The 26,636-nt window shown below is 40.8% G+C and overlaps 1 protein-coding gene across 7 annotated transcripts; it reads right to left on the minus strand.

Moving 5' to 3' along the window:
• Positions 1-585: 585 nt before the first annotated feature.
• On the minus strand, positions 586-26,441 carry cemip2 (cell migration inducing hyaluronidase 2). 7 transcript variants are annotated; one of them, XM_040155661.1, is made up of 24 exons: positions 26,275-26,441; positions 23,351-23,702; positions 23,013-23,153; positions 22,270-22,837; positions 18,486-18,655; positions 17,224-17,415; positions 15,925-16,094; positions 14,332-14,544; positions 13,453-13,658; positions 12,271-12,340; positions 11,502-11,630; positions 10,895-10,983; positions 9,181-9,312; positions 8,611-8,646; positions 8,145-8,300; positions 6,190-6,367; positions 4,833-5,048; positions 4,513-4,724; positions 4,017-4,199; positions 3,450-3,669; positions 3,263-3,364; positions 3,009-3,154; positions 2,703-2,809; positions 586-2,613 (listed from the first exon to the last, which is right to left on the minus strand). In XM_040155661.1, the coding sequence occupies exons 2-24, from the start codon at positions 23,682-23,684 to the stop codon at positions 2,414-2,416; spliced, it is 4,170 nt and encodes a 1,389-aa protein (XP_040011595.1). In that variant the 5' UTR covers positions 23,685-23,702; positions 26,275-26,441; the 3' UTR covers positions 586-2,413. The 7 variants fall into 7 exon arrangements, with proteins under 7 accessions (XP_040011595.1, XP_040011593.1, XP_040011594.1 ...); XM_040155659.1 differs by having other exon boundaries at positions 26,192-26,441; XM_040155660.1 differs by having other exon boundaries at positions 26,146-26,441.
• Positions 26,442-26,636: the final 195 nt, after the last annotated feature.

Raw genomic sequence — 26,636 nt, forward strand, 5'->3', positions numbered from 1 at the left:
CTCCCTGAATCTATGTGAACTTTTATTTATCTGTTTACTGTGCATATGTGGCTGTTTGCTTTTAGCTCTAATGCTGACATTAGAACAAGTGGCCTCTTGTGGATGATGAATTCATCATTTTCTTACTGCACTCCATGACACCACATATTTTCTCAACATCTAATAGTTTGACATGTTCGATAGAAGATGTTAACTGTGATCTCCAGGGACTCATTAAAACTCTACCATATCCCTCTGGCCACTTCCCTCTGTGTTGGCAACTGATGGGTTGAAATGAACAGAGATGGTTATTTTCAGGCTACAGTTTGATGGTGATTTTGTTAGTTTACTTCAAGCTAGTCATATCATCGATGTGAAAATGGAGATTTGTGCCAAGACGAATTTCAAAGTGATAGCAGGACCTCCTCAAAAATACGAGGGTGCCCCCAAGTGGTGAAGTTGTATATTGGATCCAGAAAGCACATGATTATTAAGACTTATTTGCATTTGTTAGACCTATAACCCAGGAGAGGCCATTCTCTTCTAGCCACTGGTGTAAGAAAATAATGGAATATGATTTCATGACAAGGCATATATGTTTATTTAATTGGCAATTTCATAAAAAAAATGCTGAGTTTCCATGTTGAAAGAACTGACTTAAATTCGTCAAAATGACTTAATTGACTAAAAAACAAAAACAACAGTAAATACACACTATTGAAAACCTGTTTCCCATTACATGTACAGTTTGAGTTAAACATTAAGCACCATATTTACAAAGCTCACTTCTAATTGAAAAAAAAAAAACTCTGGTTGTGCATCTTTAAAGCATCAATTGAACAAAAGGTAAGGGATGGAAACATCTTTCTCTCATTCTTTTGCTCTTTTTAACAGTAGAGTGGTTAAAAGGCAACAAGGTAACTGTCCTCTCTATATCTCACATGGTCAGTCATATACTAGCACACACACACACACACACACACACACACACACACACACACACACACACACACACACACACACACACACACACACACGCACACGCAAACAGGTACTTGTTATTGCTCAGTGGGGGAGCCCTGCTCACATCCAAACACAGCAAAAAAGGTTATATACTGAAAGTCCCAACATAAAGCCTTATACCTTAAAGCTGGTATATGATCTGTATGCATTTTGCTGCTCACTACTGTACAGTCAGGGTGCCATCTCTAAAAAAAAAAAAAGCACCCTGTAATGTATCTAAACACGGTTTGGCAACAATGAACGCTAAAAGATCATGAATGAGGCAGATGAAAGTTTAAACATTCAATCCTGTTTAAGAAAACAAAAATAAAAAGAAAACTTACATAATATGTACATATATTTGTGCTGCACATGTGGCCAGTAATCGAGACACCATTACTGCAAAGCGATAAATAAAAGATATGAGCTAAAAGATCCAGTAAGTCCATGTAAGAATCCATTAAAAAGGTGCTTAAAGTCTTTAGTTGTAGAGCTGCACGATGATCAGAGGAGGTTTTCCAGTTAAAGATTCAGTTGTTAGAGACCTCAGCTACAAAGCTAAAAGATGTGTGAGAATGAATGGAAAGAGAGTAATGACCTATATAATAGTGAGTTATCTACTTAATGGCATTATCATATGTTAGAAAGGCAAGATAGCCAGATTAATTTTACTGCAAACTACTGTATGCCTATATGACTATTTAAATATTAATATGCATATGGCTTGTTATAACTTGCTTTTAAAATGTGTTTTGCATCAAATAATAACTAACACATCAAACCCACTGGCTCTTTTTTATTATATTACACGTTAATTTTTCCTTAATATAGCTGTTTAATTTTCATATTGCAATGGCACTTATTTTTATCATTTCCTTCTGACCTGAGCACATCTAATCCATCTTTCATTGTCAGTTCAAATAGAACATGTCTCATTTCAGGGACAATGCAATTTATTTTCATAATTTAGTCCTGGTCTGTGTGTATCTAATGCATTGTGTTTTATTTTCACACTCAATCCAATTCATTCTGTTTTCATTTACTACATAATAAATAATAACATTGGTAGGTAGATGTTAAAGGTTGCTTTGGGTTTGTTTTTTTCTGTTGTCGAAGATAAACTATTGAGTTACAGTATCGCAAAGCTCCTTTTGATCACTTTGGCTGATAAGTTGTGTCTTTAAAAGAAAAGTGCATTGACTCTGCGGCCCCAAGGCATACTTGCACATACTTACGCACCCACACAAACTAATCACAAAAATACTCCCCCTCTTCATAATAAAATACCTTCTCTCCACTCTCCAATTGGTAAACATCTTGGCTATTGTTAATAAATTAAATTCGGCAGTTCACATTCATCAGCTGGCTGTGTGTGTTTGTGTATCTGTGTGCAAGAGTGTTTTGGGTAGGTAAGTTGTATAGTTCACATTGGTCATTGTAGTCCCGTGGCTTTTTTGAGTAACTCCAGGTCTTTGCGCATTGGAGCTGCAGGTGGCGTACAGCCGTATGCCTCCAAACCCAGGGGTAAGTAGCGCTCCTGCAGCCTCAGGAAGTCCTCCCCCTGCCCGGCAAGTAGAGAAACCCACGAAGGGGGTGAAGAGCCACCCTGGAACCCCCAAAGTGCCAGACTCTCTGTGGTGAGAGGCAGCATTAAGAGTGTGAGAGAAAGAGAGACTTTGCCCCAAAATATAGAAAGGGAAACTATTTCGTATGTCACTAACCTTTACTATGCAGATCGGCAGCTTTGGCCATACCCAAGGAGACAAGATATGGTGCGACAACAACCAGGCCTTCTGGCTGACCTCGTGTTGCCATGAGCACTATTGACCTGTTGAGGAAACACACAGGTCTGTAACTTAAGCATGGCTCTGAAAAATTCTGCTATACTTTACTGCTTATGTGAAAAAGAAATAAAATAAAATGTAAACTGGAAAAAAGGGGGAAAAAAAGACAGCAAAGTTTCTCCCGATGTCAGAAATGTAAACATATGGGGTATGAACAACAATATCCTATTTTCCCTGGCTCACTTCTTTGGTATTCCGCTTTTTAGGTACTGCTCCATTTTTGCGTCCATTTTGGAAAATGAAGTTTTCTTTGTGACTTTTCCAGAGCAGGCATCCACTGAGACCAGGAAATACCCAGGCTGAGAGAAGGGCATGGTCACCTCATTCACCTGGCAGGTGACAGGAAAAAAATGGGTTGAACAAACCCTGATTCACAGTCATATAGATGACATAATGTGTTTGGATTTGTTTTTGTACTTGAGGTCTGGTATACTCACAGTGATAAAGGAGCTGTTATCTCCTCTCTGCTGCTCTTTACTGCTGAGAGACTTGATTTGTGTCTGGAGGTAGAAGGTCCATGGCTCGCTGGAAAACACCAGCTGAGATAAAAACACACTGGTCAGCAGTGGTGGCTTGAGTTTTAAGCAGCTGAACAGAAGTGATCTTAAATATAACAACACAAACCTGTTTAGCACCACAGCCTTTGCAGGGGTCTGTGTTTAGAGCTGGCATAGGCACCACTGCTGAGGGAGTCTTGGAGTACTTGGGGTAGGCCTTAGCTGTACAGTTAGAGGTCTGTTTGGAGGATGTGGTGGCCATGATTTTCACTCTTTCACAGCCTTTCACTGAACAGTAGCTGTGACCGTCACGACTATGCCGGGCGCGAAGGTAGAGCCACAACAAGCTAGGTGTAATGGGAGGAAAACAGGAGAAATAGACAGAGTTTAATAACCTCTCATAAACTAGGGAGCCTCAAAGAGACAAAAGGGGATGAAAGATGAAAATAGTTGGAATGAAAACATAAGACATGTACAAATGTTAACCCACTTCTGCTTTCGCATAGGATGTGTGTGTGTGTGTGTGTGTGTGTGTGTGTGTGTGTGTGTGTGTGTGTGTGTGTGTGTGTGTGTGTGTGTGTGTCTGTGTGTGTGTGCGTGCGTGTGCGCGTGTGTGTGTGTGTGCGCGCGTGTGTGTGGGCTTAAAGAAAAACAAAAGAAGGGAACTGACAGGACTGGATTTTGGTTTCCTCACCCAACAGGTTGGTCAAAGAAGTACTTCCTTTCCATCATTCTTTTCTCCAGCTCTGCAAGGGATGACACAGTGCCGTAGTCTGTGATATCATCAAAGGTGTTGCTTTGCCTGTCGTTGATGTCGGCCATGATCTGGAATGTGGTATCTGATGGGTAACAGAGTCCCACCAGCCCCCAGTCATTTCTGAGTGACAGAAAGAGAAACATAAAGACACTTCAATACACAAGTTCTCCCCTTTAGGGACCATTTAGGGTTGTTTATGAGGTTTTTCAGCTGAGAATAGTTCTAATGTGGTCAAGACAATACACAAAAACTTTTGAAAAACACAATTTAATGCAGTGATGGTGAGAATACTGGTATATTTCTGCTTATTTGAAAGACAAGGAGTTAAAAATATGTTGTTTTTCTATGGCTTTCTCAAGGAGAAAAATACATCCTCATTTGCAGCAGCTTTGCTCACATACACATACACACACTGCTGACTCTTGTGACTCACTTATCAAAGTTGATGAGAGAGAGGACAACCTCTCTGGGTGCAGGTCCACTCCAGTGCAGAGTGTAGCTCTTGCTCATCATCAGGATGGGCTGATACTGCTGAGACAGCGCCCCCTGGCTGTTAATCCCCCTCAGTACCAGAGGAGATTCAGGATATTCATCTCTGCTGATGGATAAACTGAGGCTGGGGGCTCCCTGGGTCTGGATGTACACCTGAATAAGAATAGGATGTGGTAGAGGGCAAGGGTGTGGAGGAGTGGGTATTTTTACATTAGAAGGTAAGGATAACAAGAATGAGGTGTAGACCCCGGCATGCTCTACCTGAGAGTAGTGGCCGCTGCAGATCACTCCATTCCACCGGGACATGTTCACACAGCCAGGATGTTGGATCAGGTAATTGTCTGCTCTGCCGACGTAGGTGTCTCTGTAGCCTGTTACTGACCCGTCCACATCGTGAAAGATGGAGTTTTTGTCACCGTCCAGGTCATTCTCTTCAAACCACTGCCCGGGGCGACCAAAGAACGTCCGCAGACCCACCTGAGGATATTAGCTGATTGTCAAGAATGTATATAAATTTATACACATATATAAATTTTACCACTATTTATCAATTTGAGGTATAACTGCTTTGCTTAAGTGCCACCTCTGGTAAATGTTTGTTTGGTAGTGCTCTCTCCAGCGCAGCCGCTATTTACTCAGTAATTATTTTTCATCAACATAATGTAGCTATTTGCTTGACAAGAACTATCCATATTGATATTCGATAGTACAAAAGATTTACAAGCACTGCAGAAGGACAAGACATTGCTCTCTGATGACTGCCTTTTGACAGAGGATACTAATTTAGCCCCCTACAGCCCCCTTTACACATCAATTTCCACTGGAAATGTTTACTGTGTGCTTAGGATGAAAAGAGCAATGACATTATGGTTTAAGAGATCAGATTTGATGAGCTGAAGACATATAAAGACAATTATAGTAAATTGGGGATTTAGTGTTAATTAAGTTAAGGCAGCACACTGTCTAATACCACCACTAGAGGGCACCAGCGATTTACAATGGTTTCACCACAGCCCTGAGTCTGAAAGTGGTCCCCTTTTCCTTTCCTCTGTCTAACCAATATTTCAAATAACTGCAAACTTTATCATTCTGATCTTATCTAATCAATATGAGGGGATGGTTATAGTGGTGAAGAACAAATATGAGCAAACTACCAAAGAGGAAACAGTCAGACAAAGTGTACCAGGAGGATGGACACAAAGTGTGGTAGAGAGAAAAGGTGAGGACTAAGATAAATTTAAAACAATCTGTCAATCCAAGGAGTGTTCACAACTACTGTACTACATAAAAGCAGTGAATCTGCGGACAAGAAAAAACACAACAATGTAAGAAGCAACGGATGGATAAAGAGGAAAGAAGAGAGAATGGAAAAAGAGCTGACCTAAATTCAAGGTTTAAAACAGGACTTTAAGAGTCACATGGGGGAATTTATCCTAAAATGTCAGTTAATGTTAGTTGTTATAACCTATTAATAAATAATTATGAGCAGATTTCAATATACGATAATAAGGTATGTGTGTCTGAAACCCCAGGGCACGTATATTTAGTACACATTGAACTGTAAAATGTGGTTGTGATGTCTCATGCAAAGTCTTCTCAAACCTGGATGTTTACTCACAGTGGAGTGGAAGCTGAGCTGGGACAAGTTATTTCGTGGAGTCAGCTGCCAGGTGTTCTTCAGGTTGAATCCCACTGCACTGGTGTAACGCTCTGGTGTGGGGATGAATCCACGGAATGTGCTCTGTGTAAGCCGCACCGGACCATCATAAATCTGGAAACCTCGGATTGGGAATGTCCTACAGTTTAGACGGAGAGGGAATAGTCCATGTTTAGGCAAGACAACTGACAGCAATAAACAAAACGGAGACAAAACAGATGAAGCAAACAGAGTAAAAGGACTATCATTTAAATGGATCATTTATAGTGATGGACTGGCTAAAACCCAACACTTGAAAAGGGTTTAGGGAACATGTTACTACAAAACTCCAACATGATTCAGCCAGGCCATGAGCTCACTAGGGAGCAGGACATCAACTGCCTCAGACATGACATACTCAATAATTCTTAGTTATATAGGCGTTTAGTCAATTTTACCATTTCAAGGGGTTTCCCCAAAATGGACTCAATCTATGTTAGGTAGTAATTTAGACATTTTGGTCAATGTAGGACAGTTGTTAATTGTTATTTTAACATATGTTTGTAAAAAAAATTAGAAGAAAAACAGACCACACAGTTCAGGCAATCAAAGTTAAAAATTATATCTTTTTCCAATCCAAATATTGTGTCACACAAAAAACATGTTTATATGGAAAAAAGTTGATTATGTTAATAAGACTGCTGCTCTTGTATAATGTTGAGATTATCATTAGAATTTTTAACTTGCCCTCAGATGATGATCTAAGGTTGAACTGTTGATTTCATTTCACCCACAATGTTGGTGTTTCAAAGTGATTTAAGGTCACATAAATAAATAATTAGACTTGGCAGTCTTATGTAATTGCTGTTAATGAAACCTTATGAGACTTTTTTTTAAATTAAAGGATCAAACTGCTCATCTATTTTAGCGGAACTATCCTCTTTCTGGTAAGAAAAAAAAAAAAAGCGTGTCAGCAGCTCTAGCAGTAACCATGATGACGACAGACAAACCGACTGAGCCAGATGTCACAGTGTGGTCAGGAAGCCTGTAAAATGGTTGTAAGGTTGTACACCATGGTGACAGTGCTTATAAACTGACATAAACTTTAGTTCTTGAAACTAAAAAAGGCAACTATTTGCCAATCTTTAGTTTATGTTGCTCTCTTTTTGTATAACACTCTCTGTAATAAGAGAGAACGACAGAAAGAAAGGGGACTGTAAGAGGGCATGAAGCTCAAAACTCTGCTCTCATTAGGACTGTCCATTTAGTCTGAAATGGCATTACAGCAAGGAGAGACCCCATAAACTTCCTCATAGTGGAAGTCCAGTTGTCATTGAGGCATAAGTAATGCAAAACTGACACACTTTTGGTCTTATCAGACATCTGTCTGGTTTACCTGTCAGTGGGAGCATTATAAGTGAGCTCTTCATGTTCCTTTCCAAAGACGATCAAAAACTCAAAATTATAGAAACAAAGGAAGGAAAAGATGACATCTAGAAAATGGGGTGTCAGAAATGGGAACTGTGTGTCAGAAAAGCCTGGAAACTTGATGAGAAAAAAAACAGCGTTGCTCTAAAGTAATCAAGTGCTACAATGACTAATCCCTTTCTATGGAATCACGTAGGTGTTTCGACCTAAACTGCCTAAACTATCCCTGGAGGGAAGTTAGTCAAAACAGAACTTCCTTTCACAAGTCCACCTACAGCTAAAAGCAGCTGTAGCAGCCTCATGTGTCCATCTGTTAAACTACCTGATTGCCCTGCTGGCTCTCTCGTCCTTTTTTGTTTTTCTAAGTATATTTTTTAAGGAAAATGTGCCTACACCATCCCCTGCAATTCCTGATAAAACATAGTTTGATTTGGACTATACCCCTCAGATACTCAAATGTATCTTTCCTCCCTTCATCAACTTATTCCTCCCTGTTTGCTCCTTCTCACCTGTTTCTGGGCAGTGTTCTCATCTTTGCATCAGCCCCTCCTAGTCCCCAGTATTTATTCTGGCCTCCATTGGTCCCTCTGTTCCGGCTTTCACCCACGAACAGGGATTGCATTACCTCCTGGCTGGAGCCTTCATCCTTGGGGTAGCTGCCGTCACTGGAGAATTAAAAGGAAATAACGGTGTATAGTAATTAAAACTACATATCATACACACATTTAAATATGTTTATAAAGCTGTCTGCTTTTTGGGAATGAAAGTAGAAGAAAAAAAATGCATGTTACTGTGTTAAGTAAAAAGAGATGCTTGTGACCACACAGGAAATTTTAAGTATCTGCTCTATGCTCAGTATCTATCAATCACAAATTGTTTTTGGCCAGTTCATCTGGCCAAGAGAGAAGAAAAGCAAGTCCAGCTGAATAAAATCACAAGACTGCAAGGACAAGAGTGATTTGGATAAGTACACACCTGGCAAAGGATAATCCCACCCCATTGTCTGCAAAACTGAAAGTAGAAAAATAAAAGACATGTTAGTCTTACAAAATGTCTGTTAATGAACGACCAGGACCTTGCCAGGTAACAAAGCAGTGAGACATGTTGAGAGTAGTTTGCTATTGATCCAGCATCCAGGAACTGAATAAAAAAGACAACGATTGATCAAAGTACATATCAAATAGATTGGAATCATCTGATAATGTATTCAAAATTAAATCTGCTATTTCATAAAAAGAATCATCTGTCAGGTCACTGTTACTCCCTCAAAAACTATGGGAATCAATCCAAGGTTGAACATAAAGTTGGGTCAAATGGTAAGTGTGGAAAAGTGCAATTTGTTACATACATTAGATGATGTCATCACAGGGAGTTGTGGTGGGATTACATAATTCATTATGCTACACGCACAAATTGTCAATATCCCATTTTTTCCCCCTTTTTTGTTTGGACCCCATCCTCTCTCTTTTCCTTCAGAACAATCCCAGTCACCAGTTCTCTTTAAGACATGACATCAATCACATCACAGCCTGTGAGTTGACTCACCCAGAGTTCTGGATGACAATGTCACCACCCCGTATCCACGCTCCCAAATCATTGTTCTTGAAGGAGATCAGAGTGTCGATGACTGCCGCCACCCGAGGACGGCTAGGGTCAGCATTCTGGTGTGGTCGGAATCTGACAAGATAAAAGAATAAAAAATAAAAAAAAGTAAAACACACACACACACACACACACACACATAAATACATGCATGATTTTTTTTCTGACCTTGTGACTTTCCATCAACTACATTCATTTCCTCTGAGGTTTTAACCCTTACCAAAATGTCAAATGCCTATTTTGTCAACCTAAATTTTCTGTACATGTGGTCCTCAGACAGACAGAAAGACAAACACACACCAAATAACTTTTAAAAGGTATATTGGTGACTATGGAGCTGATAATTATAACTTCATCATACTGTAAATCTCACAGACATAACTTATAACTAGACTAGGCTTCATTGCTCACTCCCTCCCACAATGTGCACTGCGAGGGGCATTGTAGAAGAGTACATTGTGTCATTAAATACAAAAAGGTTTATCCCCCTTGGGAGCATGAATGTGCTTAGAAAAGTTTTATGGGCAACTTTCCATTATAATGGGAAGTATCTTTTGTACAAAGTTGAAAGAAACCAAACACGATTTTTTTTTTTTTTTGCAGTTTTCTCAAAAGGACAGGCCTTATCCTTCTTTCCAGCCTAATTGTGGCACTCAATTCAGATTAGGGCTCACCTTAAACATCAGTGTTTAGGCTCTGGATACCATGAACATCTACAAATGTTATGCAAATCTGGCTGTTAGTTTTTAAAATACCTTGTCATGGACTAAAGCCTTGGTCAAGGGGGAATATTAATCTAAATGTGGCACAAGATTAAAGGACAGAGCATCACTTAAATCAGAAGGAACCATCTCCGGGAACAATTAGTATCTAATATCCTCTTCCTAGAGTTTCTTACAATCACACAACAAAAATCTTACCCCCTCTCTCTCTCATGTAAGATTAATAGTTAGTACACATTTTAACATTTAAAATCCTCCCCCTCATAACTCTGCCCAAATACACACACACACACACACACACACACACACACACACACACACACACACACACACACACACACACACACACACGGCCAGTAGTCTCAGTGGACACGTAAGATTTTTTCCGTCTAGTTGAGGGCTGTATTTGGGTAGAGAGCTACAGAGTGGAAACTGTCTGTGAAGCCTTGTTTTCTCTGTCAACACAAACCTGACAGACCTTCTACTAAAATGCAGTAATAGAGTAAAAGGCCATCTACTGTATCTATCCCAGTCAATGGCCATATCCTAGTAGATATAAAGCAAGAGGCTATAAATAACTTAATTTATAAGAAATCATTGACAGTGGCATTAAACAAACATATTAGTAAGCCACAAATACCTTAATATTTACATAGTGTAACTGTACACCCTGATGCATATGATCACCCACCACAGACCCTCTAATCGTGTACAGTTATAGGCTTTGTGCAAAAACGTACACAGTATACTAGTCAGTTGTAAGTCACTATCCATGTACATACATTCACAACTAACTACTCGAGATATCCAAATTAATAATAAAAAAAACAGAGCTCTTAAGAGTAATAAATGTCTTTACAGAGTATAAATGACAGACTGTACACTTCTCAAACTGTAAACTGCTGTTGCAGGCACATTTGTACACACATACACACCTGGCACTGTTATCTAGACACAGGTATTCCCGAGGATCGGCAGCACTAGCATTGGTGGTCTTCACCCCTTTATCAATGAACAGTCCTGCCTAGGAAGAAGAAAGCTTGATTAATTCCTGTGAATACTGTATATACCCTATGTATATGAACACGTAATGCCTATTTACATACTCCATAACATATGGCTTAGTTTTGTCTGTTTTAAAAATGAATTGTAAAATAAATTAAACCAGAAGTAATGTGTCTCTGTGTTGGTGTTGGTTTCTTATGTATATGGAAACCTGTGCTCTGAGTTGGTCTTGTGGTATAAGCGAGGTATAGTCTTAAACCTTGGGGCTCCTTCCTCTATAAGAGAGGCTGCTGTGGTCAGACTGGACAAAGAACTTACAGTTCACCTGCCTGACTTCTGTCATTACACAACAGAGCACTATTGTAGAGCCTACTCGTGTGTGTGTGTGCGTGTGTGTGTTCGTGTCCATGTCCCAGTGATTAGGCAGAGAATTATGTGCAATCCTTTTTTACAAGTTATAAACACTGTATGTTTAAACACTGACTTGAACATACCCTGTTAATAAAAAAGCTTAAAGATAAGCAACACTGATGATACCTTAAAGTTGGAGTGTACACGGTTGTTGTAAAAAATCCCCAGGGGAGTGAGCTCTGCCTTGGTCTCTGGTACCAGCCCATGAGAGTCTCCAGTGGAAGAGCTGTGGAACACAAACCATATGCCAGTGTCCTGGAACAGGAAAGGAGAGTAGAAACAAAAGGTGATAAACAAGACAAATCACATTTGCAGTACAACAGCAGGAATTTCGTTATCTGAGCTTATACAAACTCCATCTATAGGTGGTTGTAAGTAAAATACAAAAACAATAAGTAGAACAGGGTAGGATGTCGTACAATTCTCATGTTGGTCAAGTCCTACAGCAAGAACAAACCAGTTGTAGGAGCTGATATGAGCTTAATTGCTCATTAAAGTTTATGGTTCATCAGATATTGACAGACAACATAAATATCACACACATACCCCCTACCAGTAAGAGCCCCCCCCCAGACTTCCACATTGTTTATGCTGAAATGAAAAAGAGATGGGATACACTTTCATATATTAGAGGTCTCACGATGTTATTCCACCCCATATAAAATACTAAAGCTTTTTAAATCCCATTTTATTGATGGATCACTTTTTATGAGCATATAAATCTTATATTTATTTTATGTAAAGTTCAGGAACAGCAAATCCACTGCAGCTTCACATAATATACAACAGTTCATATATCACTAAGGGACTCTCCTTATTAGCCTCTTATTTTTTCTTAATCACTTGTAAAAAGTTATTTTGAAGCTGTTTTCTTATATATCTCTGATTTTATTACCTGAGAACCAGCAGCTGCATTGTTGATGAGGTTATTGTTAGGGTTGGCAATCCAGAATGTTGAGACTGCCCTGGAAAACATAACACACACAGATCGGGACAGACAGACAGGCAAAAAAAGATATTAAAAGGGCAGTACCTTTGCATATCAGAGACTATGACTAATAAGCAGAAGACATGTCAAAGAATACCATGATCTTTCAAGAATTCCCTCAATAATCCACCTCTCCAGCATAAACCCCGCCTGGGGTGAGATCTGCCAAGACTCACACACACTCATCACTGAAAGCCCTGGAAAAAGACCTTGCTGCTTCCCTCACAGAGGAACTTTTCTTGTTCTTGCTATGGCATAAAAACATCCCACAGAGAGGAGAGATTGTTACTGCATGGATAAACCCCCCCCCCTGCCAATATCTCTATCACACCCTATTACTAACTACACTATCTCTGGCTCATGGACACTGACCTGCTGTCTTCTCTCAAAGTAAGTCTGCACTATCTCACCAGGTTTCCCACACTGACTCCACGGTAAAAAGATCTACTCTGACACAGATACATTTAAAAGTGGCACTAATCATTTGTGTTTAGAGTCGAGGAGTTGGCTTATTTGCAGCTTTCAAGGCTTGCCAAGTGCCTGAGCAGTGTCCCTACTGTTATCTGTCATTACAATTTTCCTCAGACTAATGCTTAACAAGACCCCAGGGTTTCTGAATTGCAGCTGTTGCTGATGAATTGATTAGGTATTTTATATTAAAAGGAAACTACGACATAGCCTTTCTTGTCGGTGCTATGAATGAAAATGGACCTCCATGTGTGCATGATGATGGTCCAGAAAATCTGCACTGTCTGAACTAGCTATATCAATGCAACAACTGCCTAACATGTGACACAGTAAAACCCTCACTCTAAAATTCTGGTATAATGTGTAATAATTTTAAACCTGTGTGTGTACCCACAAAGCAGTTATGGATGGAGTTTTTACACCCACAAGTAAGATATAATCGTACAGTTTCATAAAGTGAGAAAACCCAAGTCCTTATCCTAGGTTCTTGACTTGCAGTCTTTGCTAAGCAATGCATTGTAACTATTCATAGATAAGTAGTTGAGGATGGTGCAGAAACTCATGCCTCTTTATTCATATCTCTAACTACAGATATAGCATGTCATTATCCTGATTTCTTACTTGCACTCTGTGCTGGGTGAGGGAGTGTAGCCCTTGTAGACTTTGTCCTTGATGCTGGTGCAGAGTGTCTCATTGCGGTCAGTGGGCAGCAGAGTCCCAGGTCGAGTCAGCAGGCCAAGGTTGTGGTAGAAAGTGTTACGCTGCTCAATCCCATCCTCAAGGAAAAAGCAGTGACCCAAGGTGTCATAACCTACAGTGTTCTTCACCTGGGTCAAAGAAAGACCACAAGACACAAAAAAGAATAACTAAGAGCCAACAGAGCACAGGAGGACTTTCACAGCAGAGTCCTTGGCAGGAGAGAAAAATAAATACAGTACTATATCCCATTCATGAATCTCTTTCCTTTTCCAAGGGGTAGGTAATTCATACCTTATGGAAATATGCTGAAAGTCCTGGTAAACAAGAGGGCTAGGACAACATTTGTTAGTCCATCTTGGATTCCTCAAAATACCCACAGGGAAGTACAGTACATTCCAACTACTAGATGCCTGCCTCCTTAAATACTTTAAATTTCTGACAGAATTTCCTACTAAGACTGTCTTTAAAAAATTAAATCCATCTGAAGCTATGTAGAGAATCATGGTATCAAGAGAGCTTCCGAAGAAGATACGAAACAAAAGAATATTCACATGGTCATTGTGCCAAAAGGGAAACAGGAAAAACAACTAGAAGAAGAAAGGAGTGGAAGAAAAAGAGTGGAGGAAACAAGCCGTTACAGTAATGCAGTGATGGGAGCTGTAATTGATGAGTATTCAACAGTCAGTATCACATGGTACTCATTTGTAAGAGCTGTCTGTGTGTCTACATCTGTCATCTCTGCATTACCGCATACATTATAGACTTACTCAACACAGCCACACACATACACAGTTTACTAACCAGCAAACCATTGGTGGCGTGGATGGTGAGACAGCGAGAGAAGGAGTGGTGAATGGAGACTCCGTCCACATAGGTGGGTTCCCAGTAGCCTCCCCTCTGGTCAACATCCCCGCACATGTGAAAGTGGAGGGGGTAACGGCCCATCTCTCCCTGCTGACCCATGTTCTTCAGCTCCACGTGGGACAGATGCACTGACGAGAAGTTACCAAAGATCTGATGGTGTTAGAGAAAGAGAACAAAGAAAGGCTTAGAGTGGAGGGTAAGTTGTAAAAGAGAGGGAGTCTTTAAAAATTGATCAAGCATGAAAAATGAGTTATTATACACAGCAAAAATAAATTAAAATGGCCCTGTGGTGGGAAATGTGGTGGCTTCATATTTTACCACAAAAAAAGGCTGACTGTTCAGCCACTCTGATCCAACTACAGGTTTAGGTCTACAATATGATTCCCTGGGATTCTGACTAGGATTCCACTGACCATGAGTTATAGCTGTGTTGGCACCATGCTAAGGTGATTCAAAGTGCTCCAGAACTACTGATGTTACTCTTTATGAAAAAGAGATGTGAGTCATAGAGGCATAAATTAAAAGATACATAGATATGCATACATTCAAAACACGAATTTACTGGGTAGCACATTAAGTCAAACATGAAAATCAACAAATAATCCAATAAAAATATGCTGTACAATGCTCTCTAGGAGGTCTTTTTGTGGTTATGGCATAATCCACACAGTCTGGTTCCTGTTAAAGAGGTATTGGCCAATCCCTCCCACTAACTGTATCTCATCCACTTGGCACACATAGACACACACACACACACACACGCACACGCACACACAGACGCACGTGTATCATGGCGCTGTTGCTGAGGTCACTTAGTTTGGTGGTGGGGGAAAAAAAAAAAAAAAAAAAAAAAAATCACTTTAGAGGCAGATTTTGCAGTATGACTGAAAGTGTTTTTGTCTGAGACAGTTAATGTGTTTTAAAAAAAAATTAACATGGAAACAAAAAAAAAGTGTTTATTTTATTTAGCACAAGGGGGCAAGTTACATAGAGCCTAAGGAATGTTATTGTGCATTTTCCCTAAATGTGAATGGACTCATGCCATCATTAATCAAATTACAGTGAACTTGCTAGATAGAGACCCATAGAGGTCAAGGGGGATATAATGTTCCAGCTATGATGGTCCTTATGATGTCCTAATTTGTCTTCAGTGTTTGTTCAGATTTATACTGCATGTCTTCTAAAGAAGAAGTGTCAGCCATTAAGTCATAAAAATAAAAGCTTAACATGTAGAGGCAGAGGGGAAAAATAGAGAGAGTAGCAGTCAGAGAAGTAGCAGTTCTTCATATAACTAACTGAACTGGGAACATGAATAACCCCTCTCACTTAGGACGGCATATAAATACTGAATGTATGCACACTTGAGCTCTGCAGTATGGAAACTGTTGCGCAGATTGCTTCAGACATAGTGACCTTTAGCGAGAATGTAAAGCCATGCTGAAACATGCAGATAAATACATCAGCAAGTACACAGTTCTAAACAAGAGCCACTGTTATAAAACTACAAAGGTACACACAAATAAGATGCACCTTGATATGGCCTCCGTAGGTGTCATGGCTGTAGAATTGACACATGTTTTTTCCGTAGCAGGAGTTTTCCATTTCTCCATAGATGAGAATGTTCCTGGAGAGCAGAGCCACTTCAGCACGCATGTCGACTCCATCTATGATCTCTCCGACATGGTTATACTGAGGCTTCCCTGAGTAGCACAAACATGATTCTTGGTCATATGCTACTACTAGGTAACAGTGTTAAAGAAAAATCTGGTACACAATTGGAACCTGAAAAAGGTGCAAGTGATTATTTTGTAAGAATACAAATGTTATTACATCTAAAGAAAGCAGAAAAGAAACAAAAGCTGAGGGAGTCATTTAGTTTTACTAAATGCATGGCAACACAATTTGGCTTAAAATTCTTGTGTAAGCTTTCTGAGGTGGCACAAATCATACTGAAATGCACAACTTGGCTTAAAATAATAGCTACACACACAAACAACTACCCACATCCCAAAACCAAGCACTCAAAATAAGAGACACGTAAAAGCAGAAGTAATCAAATACATATGAAACACAAAATAATCAGCCTTTCGTCAGTGGGGAAAATACTTTTGCCCACAGGGTGCAAATGCCAATATCAACACACAACAGTACTATAGCTGCTCAGCCCTTCCTCACAGCAGCAACACAAAAAGAAGGCGCACACACACACACTAATAGGAAGGGAGTTGGCACTTGTCGACAACATAGGAATGAGATCAGGAAACATCTCTAATAGAGAGATTGTCAGAGAATGAAATTAAAGGAGCAGAAGAAGGTAGGAGGTTGTGAATCCAAATCCATACAACCACTGTAGTTATTTTAAGATGCGGTTACTGTCAAAACGTAACCTGACAATCTCTTTTTAGCCTCCTCCAATACTCTTATATTTCCAAAACACCAGAACAGGAAATGCTTTCTCTCTGGACCCCAGGATTAGTAGCCCTTCATCTGCTAATCACATATATTGATTATAATGGAGAATTATTGTAAGATGTTATTTGACGACTTCTGCTCCTGGCACAGTATTGGTCATGAGTCTTCTCACAAGCTTTCTAATATGAAATATGTTTGTACTGCACTTCCCATGGCTCTTCCTTCCTTTTCCTTTCTGTCCTTCTACACAATTAGCAGGGAACTGTGTAGCTCAAAATGGTAGCCTGCAGAACAAGCTTTGGGATAGATTACAAACCACACACACAAGATAGGATTGAACGCACAGAGGAAAAACAACAACACAGACATGTTCAGTTTCAGTTTGCACCCCGAAAAACCAAAGCTATTCTTCCTCACCTTGTATCCTGACCTGCCTGCTGGTGCAGTGAGGACATGGCAGCAGGGTAAACTCTTCAGCCTGGTGCATGGAGTAGTCTGTACTGGCAACTACAATGCGATCCCCTTGTTTCCAGGTCTGCTGCACTTCATCCTGCAGGTTTAGCACCACCTGGTCCAAAGCATCCACCTGGAAGCCTGAGATGGGGAAACCTGGAGGGACATAACATATCACTTCATTTTAAAGAAACATGAGGCACAGCATCACAACATAGAATGAAATTCTTGTGGTTTATTAATTGTCTTTAATAAATATGTGTCATACCTTATTTAGGCATTAAGGATAGCCATAATTTTAAACATGGACAGTCTGGATTTTTGGCATTGTTCGACAGTTTTTTCAATGGTAGCAATAGAAGATCTTAAAAAGGCTTTCTACAAATAAATATAAAATATTCCCAATACATGGACTTCATAACAACTATAGGGAAATACTATTACTCCATCTATTCTTACTACCCCCTCAAAGTAGTTTTTTTCCACTGAAGAGTAATTCAGCTCCTGGCTTCTGAATAGCTCAATAACCACTGAGAGATAGTGAAGCAAAGGTTCAATTCTTAATGGATGTCAGAAATATAATATTTGTCCAAAGCAGTTAATTCAGTTCAGTTATGGGCAATGTCAACCAAAATAATGATGCAGAGAAAGCAGAGTTATAGTAGGAAACCTCATTAAACATAATCATTTGACATCTACCTTTCACAGTGAAACTGAGTCACTGTCAAAATTTGCTTTAAATGGCGTGGGAGTGTATGGTGGCAATAAACACACACACACACACACACACACACACACACACACACACACACACACACACACACACACACGACCAACCAACCAACCAACCAAACTCCCATCTGCCTTCAGACCATGTATTTGTCATAACAGTATGGTCACAAAAACACTGTCATACACACGCTCACAAGAATGTCTTTCATGTTCAGAAGATTGATCTGTAAAGCAGTTGGCATATGGTAAACCTCAGTCCTCACCCTGACTCCAGACCCTTTACCTCAAAGCTAGTGAAACTTGTCCATTCTACCCAGACAGCTTCCACAATACTGGCCCCTGTTATTGTGAATAACTACAGACATAGACGACCTACACAAAATGACAGAGGACACATACTAAACACTAAAATAAATGGCCAATCATTATATTTTAATAGCTGTCAACACTGAACCATATACAGTAAATTACTACCATAATAAGCTGTTTCTCACCGTTCTTCCATTCGCTGTAGGCGCTGACCGAGAAGCCCACTCCATCTACAGTGGTGAAGTTGCGTCTTGCCAGAGCTCTACCTCCTGTGTCGTGGTTTTCATGTTCCCTAACGTCCTCTGAGCATGACACGTTGCCGCCATCTACCACAGAGACCAAAGCCCAAGCCTGTCTGAAAAGACGAGGGGAGTGAAGTGAAAAGTGGGGGAGAGACAGAAAGGAGCGGGAGTCATTTTCAGACATAGAGTAGTTTCACACATCCATATCAAAGAAAAATGAAGGATCAAGTTCTGGACCTCAGTTTTCAATGGACTTTCTTTGGATGATGAAGATAACCTTGAAGTGTAGCTAAAAGTTACACATAGTTACTCATTACTGATTCATTATTATGTCACTTGTTGCTCACATTTGGACATTCAAACACCCACACAATCACAAATATTAGTGTTTTAATCCTTTTATAGGCTCACTGAGAAGATAATAGTACTTCATATACAGTAGCCTAATTAATCATGGCTCTGCAGCTTTATTTAAAATGCTATTAATGAGAAAATAACTTTGCACCAAACATAAACCATTATATGTGACAGAAAACAGAAAATGCGACAGCTAGTCACATAAAGGGTGTGACCTGGAATGGAGTAATAAAATTTCTGTGTTTGAGTGAGGCATCAGGGTGAAAATGCGTCCATCGCACACACAAACCTCTTCCACTGAGACTATATATACTACAAATCATAAGAGGCAAGGTATCTGAAAATGGGATTAAAGTAGTCACTAGTGTAATGCCCTGGAGGCAGGACAAATGCCTGTGATGAGCCTGAAGCAGGTTAGTAGTTGAAAGAGGAGCAGGCAATTGAGTGTCATGTAATAATAAAAAGACGGTGAGAGGAGGAAACCTAAAGGATATCAGAAAAGTCGAGGGATTATTAAAATGAGGACAGAAGATTTCAGGAGGGTTGTTCATATGGCTCAGAGGAATAATGGGTGCACCTGCCACGTCCAAAAATTAATTTTTTTCTACTTTTGATACAAGTCCTCCCTTCTCACTCCATTGCACAGCATCTTATAAAAGCAGAAATGTCAAAGAAATATTTTCAACTGAGATAACAATGAGTAAATAAGAAGGAGAGGCTGAAATTATTTGAGCAGAGGAGCCTGAGGGTGTGGATGGCAACAGGGATTGGTCATGTTTTTAAGGGCGTATCACCTAAAACAAGACTGTGTACTAAGACTAGAAGCTCTAAATGTTTCATATCATGCCCTTATGTTCTTAAGAATGAACTCTTGCTTTTTTTGTTGTCCAGCATTAGCTGAATGAGTCCAAACAAGCTTAAAGCCTTTCTGGTATTTATGGATTCAATAATATTTTAAAACCAGTGTTCTAAACTATGACCTTACCTTTAATCTCTTAATCAGCAAAAACTCACCCTGTCCAACATGACATTCTCCCAGAATTTACCCATTCACAAGCCTATTTTTAAAGCAATGGAAACATATCTGGCCAGGCAGCTCTACATTCGGATAGACTGGAGGAAAGTTAGTATGCAGAAGTCACCTGTTTCCAATAAGTCACTGCTTGGTCAGCTCCAAATACAGTAAACAGTGCCAGAGGCAATTTCCCAAATTCACCTTTACATTTACCTCTCTAGCTCTATTTCATCAGGTACTGTGATGTATGTACAATAAAAGCCTGCAACTCGTGGCACATTTGAATACCATACAAAAGTAGTAAAACGCTCATTCTACTCCTTAGAAAACCATCTTTGGAATATTTAAAATAACAAAAAATAAACCATGTACACCAGAGTGACTTCATATTCCCAATGTTTACCTACAATATCTCCCTGAATATTAGCCAGTTTCTGATGCTATTAAGTCCAACATGCCTCTGTATTAATATCTGTCTCTGGCATAATCATAATCAAAAAACATATTTTTTTGTCGATGAAAGCGCCTCTGTACCATATCACTGTGCTCCCCACTGATACATGAACAGGATCCTTCTGGAGATCCACCCTTTTCTGTCATTTCACCCCTAGTGTGTGGCTTTCTGTGGGTTTTCCTGTTGGGGAAAATCAATAATTTTTTTGTCCTAAGGCTGCTAATATGCAGCCTGTGCAAGTGCGTGCTTTATAAATTAAACAGAGATGAGTCCAATAGTTAGAGGCACACAAAGGAAATAAGAGAGTGTGGTTGTTTCACTTTTTCCTTTTGCCACATCCTTGATATGATGTTCATCAGCGTTTTAACAACCTGTTTTTAAACCCGATTGTTTGACCGGAAATGATAAATGTCCGGAGGCCAGAGGTGAATTCACTACAGACCTGCATGAACATGTGTTTGTATGTGTGTGTGTGAGTGCTCTCACAAGATGCAAAGATGAAAGACAGAGAGGTCAACAGGCACAAGGTGGGAGCCAACAGATTCATGTATCTGTGCTGGGAAGGATGGTTGAAGCCACTAAGACCAACCTATAGAAATTTGAAGGTACTTTGGGTAATTTGGTAATTTGAGGAGACAAGGGTTTTTTAGGGCTCCCAGGAGTTACAGCACTGATGCGAAATATTTTTAAAAATGTTGAAAAAAGAAGAACCACAATTGTTTCCCAAGTATGTTCCAGCAACAGTCCCTGCTGTTTCATGTCATAAATTGATCCACACCATCATTATGCTCAGTCCAATAGGTTATATGCCTTTACCCCCCAACTTTTTCAGCCTAAAATCACTCAACCTAACATAGTGTGACTTTAATGAGACATTAAACGGCATGCTGTCTCATAAATACATGCTATGTGTTTCCTCCTACCATAAGTAAATCCACAGAAAAGTAAGATAAAAATCTCCACTCCCATAAACGGTGAAAGGATTAGAAGAAAGTGCACACCGTTAACTTATTGCTGCACACGCATACAAGCACGGGCTTTATCGTCAGATCCATTAAAACCACTGTGCTTTAGATTTGAAGGGATTTGTTCGAAGACCTTTGTGCTGCCTTGGCACCCACCCCCAGAGGCGAAATGTGACACTTGCGTAGAATTTGGCTTTTCAGCCAACCAACGACCAAACCAGGACAAGCTACAAATAACTCAGAGTGAAATGCTGCATTTAGGATTTCCATTGAAAGAAACACTTTTGCTTACATGTTTGAGTAACAGTGGCCGAAGATCTAATGTCATGTAAAGCTAAAATCCAATTCTCTCAGTTCATGAGTTTAAAGAGTGTGTAAGCCCATGAGGACAGGACTAAACTTTAAACCTATATCTAACTTTCAGTATCTGTTCTTTTGCAGGAATAAGAATGGACAAAAAAAAATCCCCTTGAATTGCCACATTTTGCACAAATCCTGGAAACTCTCTAACCATAGCCCCATTATCCGGTACATGTGTCCTTTCCTGGCAAAACACGATAGTGCGGAAACATGGGAAAACAGGAAGAGGAATAACTAAGGAACGATTCAAGGGAAGATCCCAAATGAAAAGAAAGATATGTGAAAGAGGATAATTTTCCAGGGAGGATGGACGTGGAACAAAATGATGGTATTGTCACTCCAAGTACTGAGGCTTCAAAGGTGAGAGGCCTTACTTCGGTGGTTGAACGAAAACACATTAACCTTCTTTAGCAGCCCCAGGAGACCAAGAACAAGCAAAATACTCCCAAAAACTTGCAGACACAACACACCATGGAGAACCAATACAAACTTGATTTTCATTTGTAGTCGATTTGAAAAATACAGAATTTACAGGTCTTTAAGACATCTCTTATATTCATGAATTGGCAATAATACCTGTATTTGAGATCATAGACAAAGCTGCTGCCGAGCTTCTCTTCAATGGTCTTCTTGGTTTCATCTAAAAGACTTTTGACGGCCGAGTCTCCTACAGCCAGAGTGACAATGCGGCCTGCCGGCAGGGACCGAAGAAGGTGGGTCAGTCGACGACTGTCGTTACGGGACTCATGTGTGTCATAGCGTTCAGACAACAGTACAGCAGCTGTGTCCTGGTCCACCACACGCAGGTTGATGCCTCGGCTGAAGTTCCTTTGAAACGCATGACCTCCTGTGGCCAGCCCGGAGGCGGGAATGCTTTGGGTCAGCAGAGACCAGGAAACTCTCTCAGTACCATGTAGCTCCAGAGTTCCACCACCCCGAACACCAATGAACTTGCGGCCCAGGCCAGGAACCTCAGGATCCGCCTTGTTGTCGGAACGGCCCACAAGGGCAATGGTGGCACGAGAACGGTAGCGACATTTGGGTGCACCGATGTGAAGGGCTCCACCTTCTTCTATGAGGATATGGCGTGTTCTCAAGGTTATGTTTTTGGAGCCATCAGCACTGTCTGCAAAAACTACCCGACCTGTGAGAAGTCAGAGGAAGATAAACATGAGTTCTTGCCTGCTGTATGTTACACCCAGAAATCAATAAATTGAATTTGATATGCATGTCACTTATCATATCTAATAAATTTATATACATCAATGTTATACTTTTCAAATTACTGCTTAATGAATCATCGACCTTCAATTGTTTACCTCCTGACTGTATGGTTAGTGAATAGAAGGTAGCAGAAGAATCCAATCTAAACAAATGTCCCCTCCTGACAACAACAGCCTTCTCTGGTTGGTGGCCTGGATTCCAGCCACTAAGGGATAGGTTGTGGTCCGGACAGTTCTCTGTAAACATAACTAATTTGTAACAAATCAGAAAATCTCCTACTTTCCATTAGATAGGAATGTCAGCAATCAGCGACATCAGCGATGGTGTATACAACAGGGAACAAGTCTAGAAGCCACGGGTTACGCAAAGACATTATATATACACATAGAGAAAAAAATCAAAATCACTTGAATCACTAATTTGCAGTACTGACCGTCTAACACATCTCCACTTGTGAGACTAAGAATAAGGATAAGCGTGAGGAACAAAGCACCCATCGACACTCCAAAGCAGATCAGTGTGTTCTTTCTTTGCTGGAGGCTCTGAGCACGCTCCCTGCGCTGGTTCTCCTCTGAGAGGTTGGAAGTGGCTAGTTGCTCCGGCAGCACGCCACAAGGTTTTAGCGGTAGAGGCGGTGGAGCTTTGGCAGGTGGCGGCGAGCGGACTGGAGCCACTCGCCCGGGGACATAACCTGGGGACCTCTGGTGGTTGCCGTGCGGTGGAGCCACAAAGACGGGGAAGTGACTAGGGCCATCACTCGTCGGCATGGTATACGTGTCTGCTACCTGAGAGGAGAAAAATGGAGAAAGAGTTAAAGAGGCAAGACATACAAAACATATTCACAATGTGGACTGAAACAATGGGAGTACTGAGGAATGACTGGAACCACTGTCAAAATGCTTAAGACTTCTTGTTTCAATTAGATGTTGATCCAACATCTGTTACATCCAATTCTGTATTGATTCATATTAAAAAAAAAAAAAGTGACTTTGATGGGAATCTGTAAAACAGATTATTTTCAAATCGAAGTCACTGGATTTATGTTTATCTGTTAAGAATTTGTCGTAAAACAAAACTGACTTAAACATTTATATTTTCTTGTAAAGACTGCTCAGTTGTAAGCACAACTGTACAATAAGACAGAAGTTGTTAAAGTAGCAAAGTGTTAAGGGATGACACAAGAGAGTGAATGAAAAAGAGTTCAAACAGAACAGGTCAAAGAGGAGGAAGAAGACACTAAAAGAGCACATAAAATGAGAGTTCAAACAGTAGGAGGTGAAGGAAGAAAAGGGCTGATTATGGGGAAACAAGCAATAAGCCACCAAGCCTCTCACTCATGGATCTCCAGGTAAAGATCCTAGGAGCGGGTCTTAAAAAAACTATAAATCTTTTCCTCCAAACAGTCAACCTATCCCCTGGCTGATTTGGCTTGAACAGAGTGAATAATGGATCATAACATTCCTCAGACTATGTTAACACAGCCAAAACAGATGGCACCAATTACAGTAGGGAAGGAGGAGTGTGCTCCAGCTTGAGCCTGTGCGGCCTTTATTTCACACAAATGGAGAGCCTAGCACAAAGTGAACCTGCGCACACAAGCAAACAGGACTAGGGGAAATGACACTGCAGAAAAAAGGGCTTCAACGGCACTTTTTTCTTTAACACAAACACTGTGAACACTGCAATGACATCACCACATGCTTCTATAGGTCTTCATAAACAAAACGTCAGCAAGTTCAAGTTTTCAAACATCAGAGTCAGGACATATGACTAGAAGAATTACCAAGTCTCTTTTAAGAGGGTGTTAAAAGCGCAAAACTGCAACACCTGTCCAAGACAGGCTCAGTCAAACCAAAGACACCCTGAAAGTGAGGACTTTTGGCTTTTTAAATCATCCGAGGGTCTATCAGTACTTCACACACACACACACACACACACGCGCGCACACACACACACACACACGCACCTGCCAACCCACAGACACACACATCCATTGTCTTGCCTTGCCGATTAGCCGTCATTTTAGCCGGAGCACAACAAAACCTCTTCAAGTCATAAACAAAGGAATGTACAATCAAGGACTGCAAGACAAGGGCTCAGTCATGTATCTAGGCAACAATATAAGCTAGGCCTAACAGCAGCTGTCTCGCCCACTTCAACCTGAATGATCCCGTTACATTGTCTCTCTGGACCATTATCCGTAGCTGATAATTCTCTATCTAAATCTAAACTGGAATGTCGTCAACACAGGCATGCCTGACCACATTTTCTTTCGGACGTCCACGATCTCACAGTCTGTGCTCTGCGTTAGACGGGCTCATTGGGAGCCCTGTGATGGGATGATCGCCCAGGCATCGGTCTTTACAACCCTATCTCGGCCCGTGTTTTTATTCACATTCCTCGCCATAAAAGAGGCCAGGCTGCTCCTGCTCCCGTGCTACTGACTGACCTGTCAGAGCATGAAGGGGCTGTGTGGACGTACTCATTTTAGGGCTGTTCGCCGTCTGGGACTGACACTGATCACAAGCCTGCACGGCTCCTCGTGGACCGGGAACTCGCTCATTCCCTGCCTCTCAAATTTCCCCGATTTCAGAAGCCACTGTATATCAAATAGGTGTGGGGAGAAAACACGCCATGACACACGCCTCGGCCGTAAAATCATCCTTTACTCTGGAAATTGACTGTGACGGTGAGTTAACAAACAGTAAACCATGTGTTTCCCATATTAAAACTGTAAGCGGAAACAGCACTGTCACAACTCTTACTACTACACTATCACACTTATAGTAAGCGTGGTAGTGCTCAGTGTGAGCTAGCCCACATTGAGCGATATCGTGGTTGAAGGTGTGTTAAATTGATAGATTTCACGGCTTCTTATGATTTATGGGCCTTTTTTGGCCAAAGTGACTGCTTCCACACCACCTTTCCTCTCCATGAAGAAACGCTACTGCGTTTTTCTGAGGGCTTAGTGCTTAGTCTCTTACCGACGTATCACCCACCATAAAGGAGGAAGGTAGAGGATATCATATGGCATAATCTAGCAGGAAGTTAAGTTAGTAATATTAAAACAGATTTTTTGTTCCCATTACAGTGGATTTTCTCCCCGTTGACAGTTAAGGTATGGACGGGACACGTAGCAACACACCACTTGCAACTTTCAAACACTAGCTTGTACCCCATAAAAAAGCACTAATTGTCGCTTTTTTTTTTTTTAACAAGCCCACTGACCCTCAAGAAAAGCTTCTTCACAAGCCAAAACAGCTCAAAGACTCACCCGGTGAGTCCTCTATCACCCCCAACAGCTGACAGGGAGATGCAGACACAATGCAGACGGTCGGACGTACGGCGAGGTCGTACCGTTGGTGAGACTGTCCTGCTCCACTCCGGCTCTGTCCATTCGCTCTCCGCCGAGCCGTTAAAAACGCCGACACGGTAACGGTGGTGGTGAGACGAATGAACAAGTTGTCACCCTCCTAAGTTTGCTTTCCGTGTCCCTTTTAATATACTTTTTCTTCACATGGTGTTTTTTTTTTTTTTTTTTTTTGTGCTGGTGGGCTGTCGTCCGACCGTCGTTCAGCCCCCAGTCCCACAGAGAGGAAAGCAGGCGCGGCTTGGGAGGGAGGAAGTGGTGATGCGTTCAAATGCTGTCGATAAAATAGCGGTGACACCCAAGATACAACCTCCGAGACACAGTGTATTGAGAGCACATGATAAAGGTT

The sequence above is a fragment of the Xiphias gladius genome, chromosome 19, assembly GCF_016859285.1.
Source record: "Xiphias gladius isolate SHS-SW01 ecotype Sanya breed wild chromosome 19, ASM1685928v1, whole genome shotgun sequence".
Lineage (NCBI taxonomy): Eukaryota > Metazoa > Chordata > Actinopteri > Istiophoriformes > Xiphiidae > Xiphias > Xiphias gladius.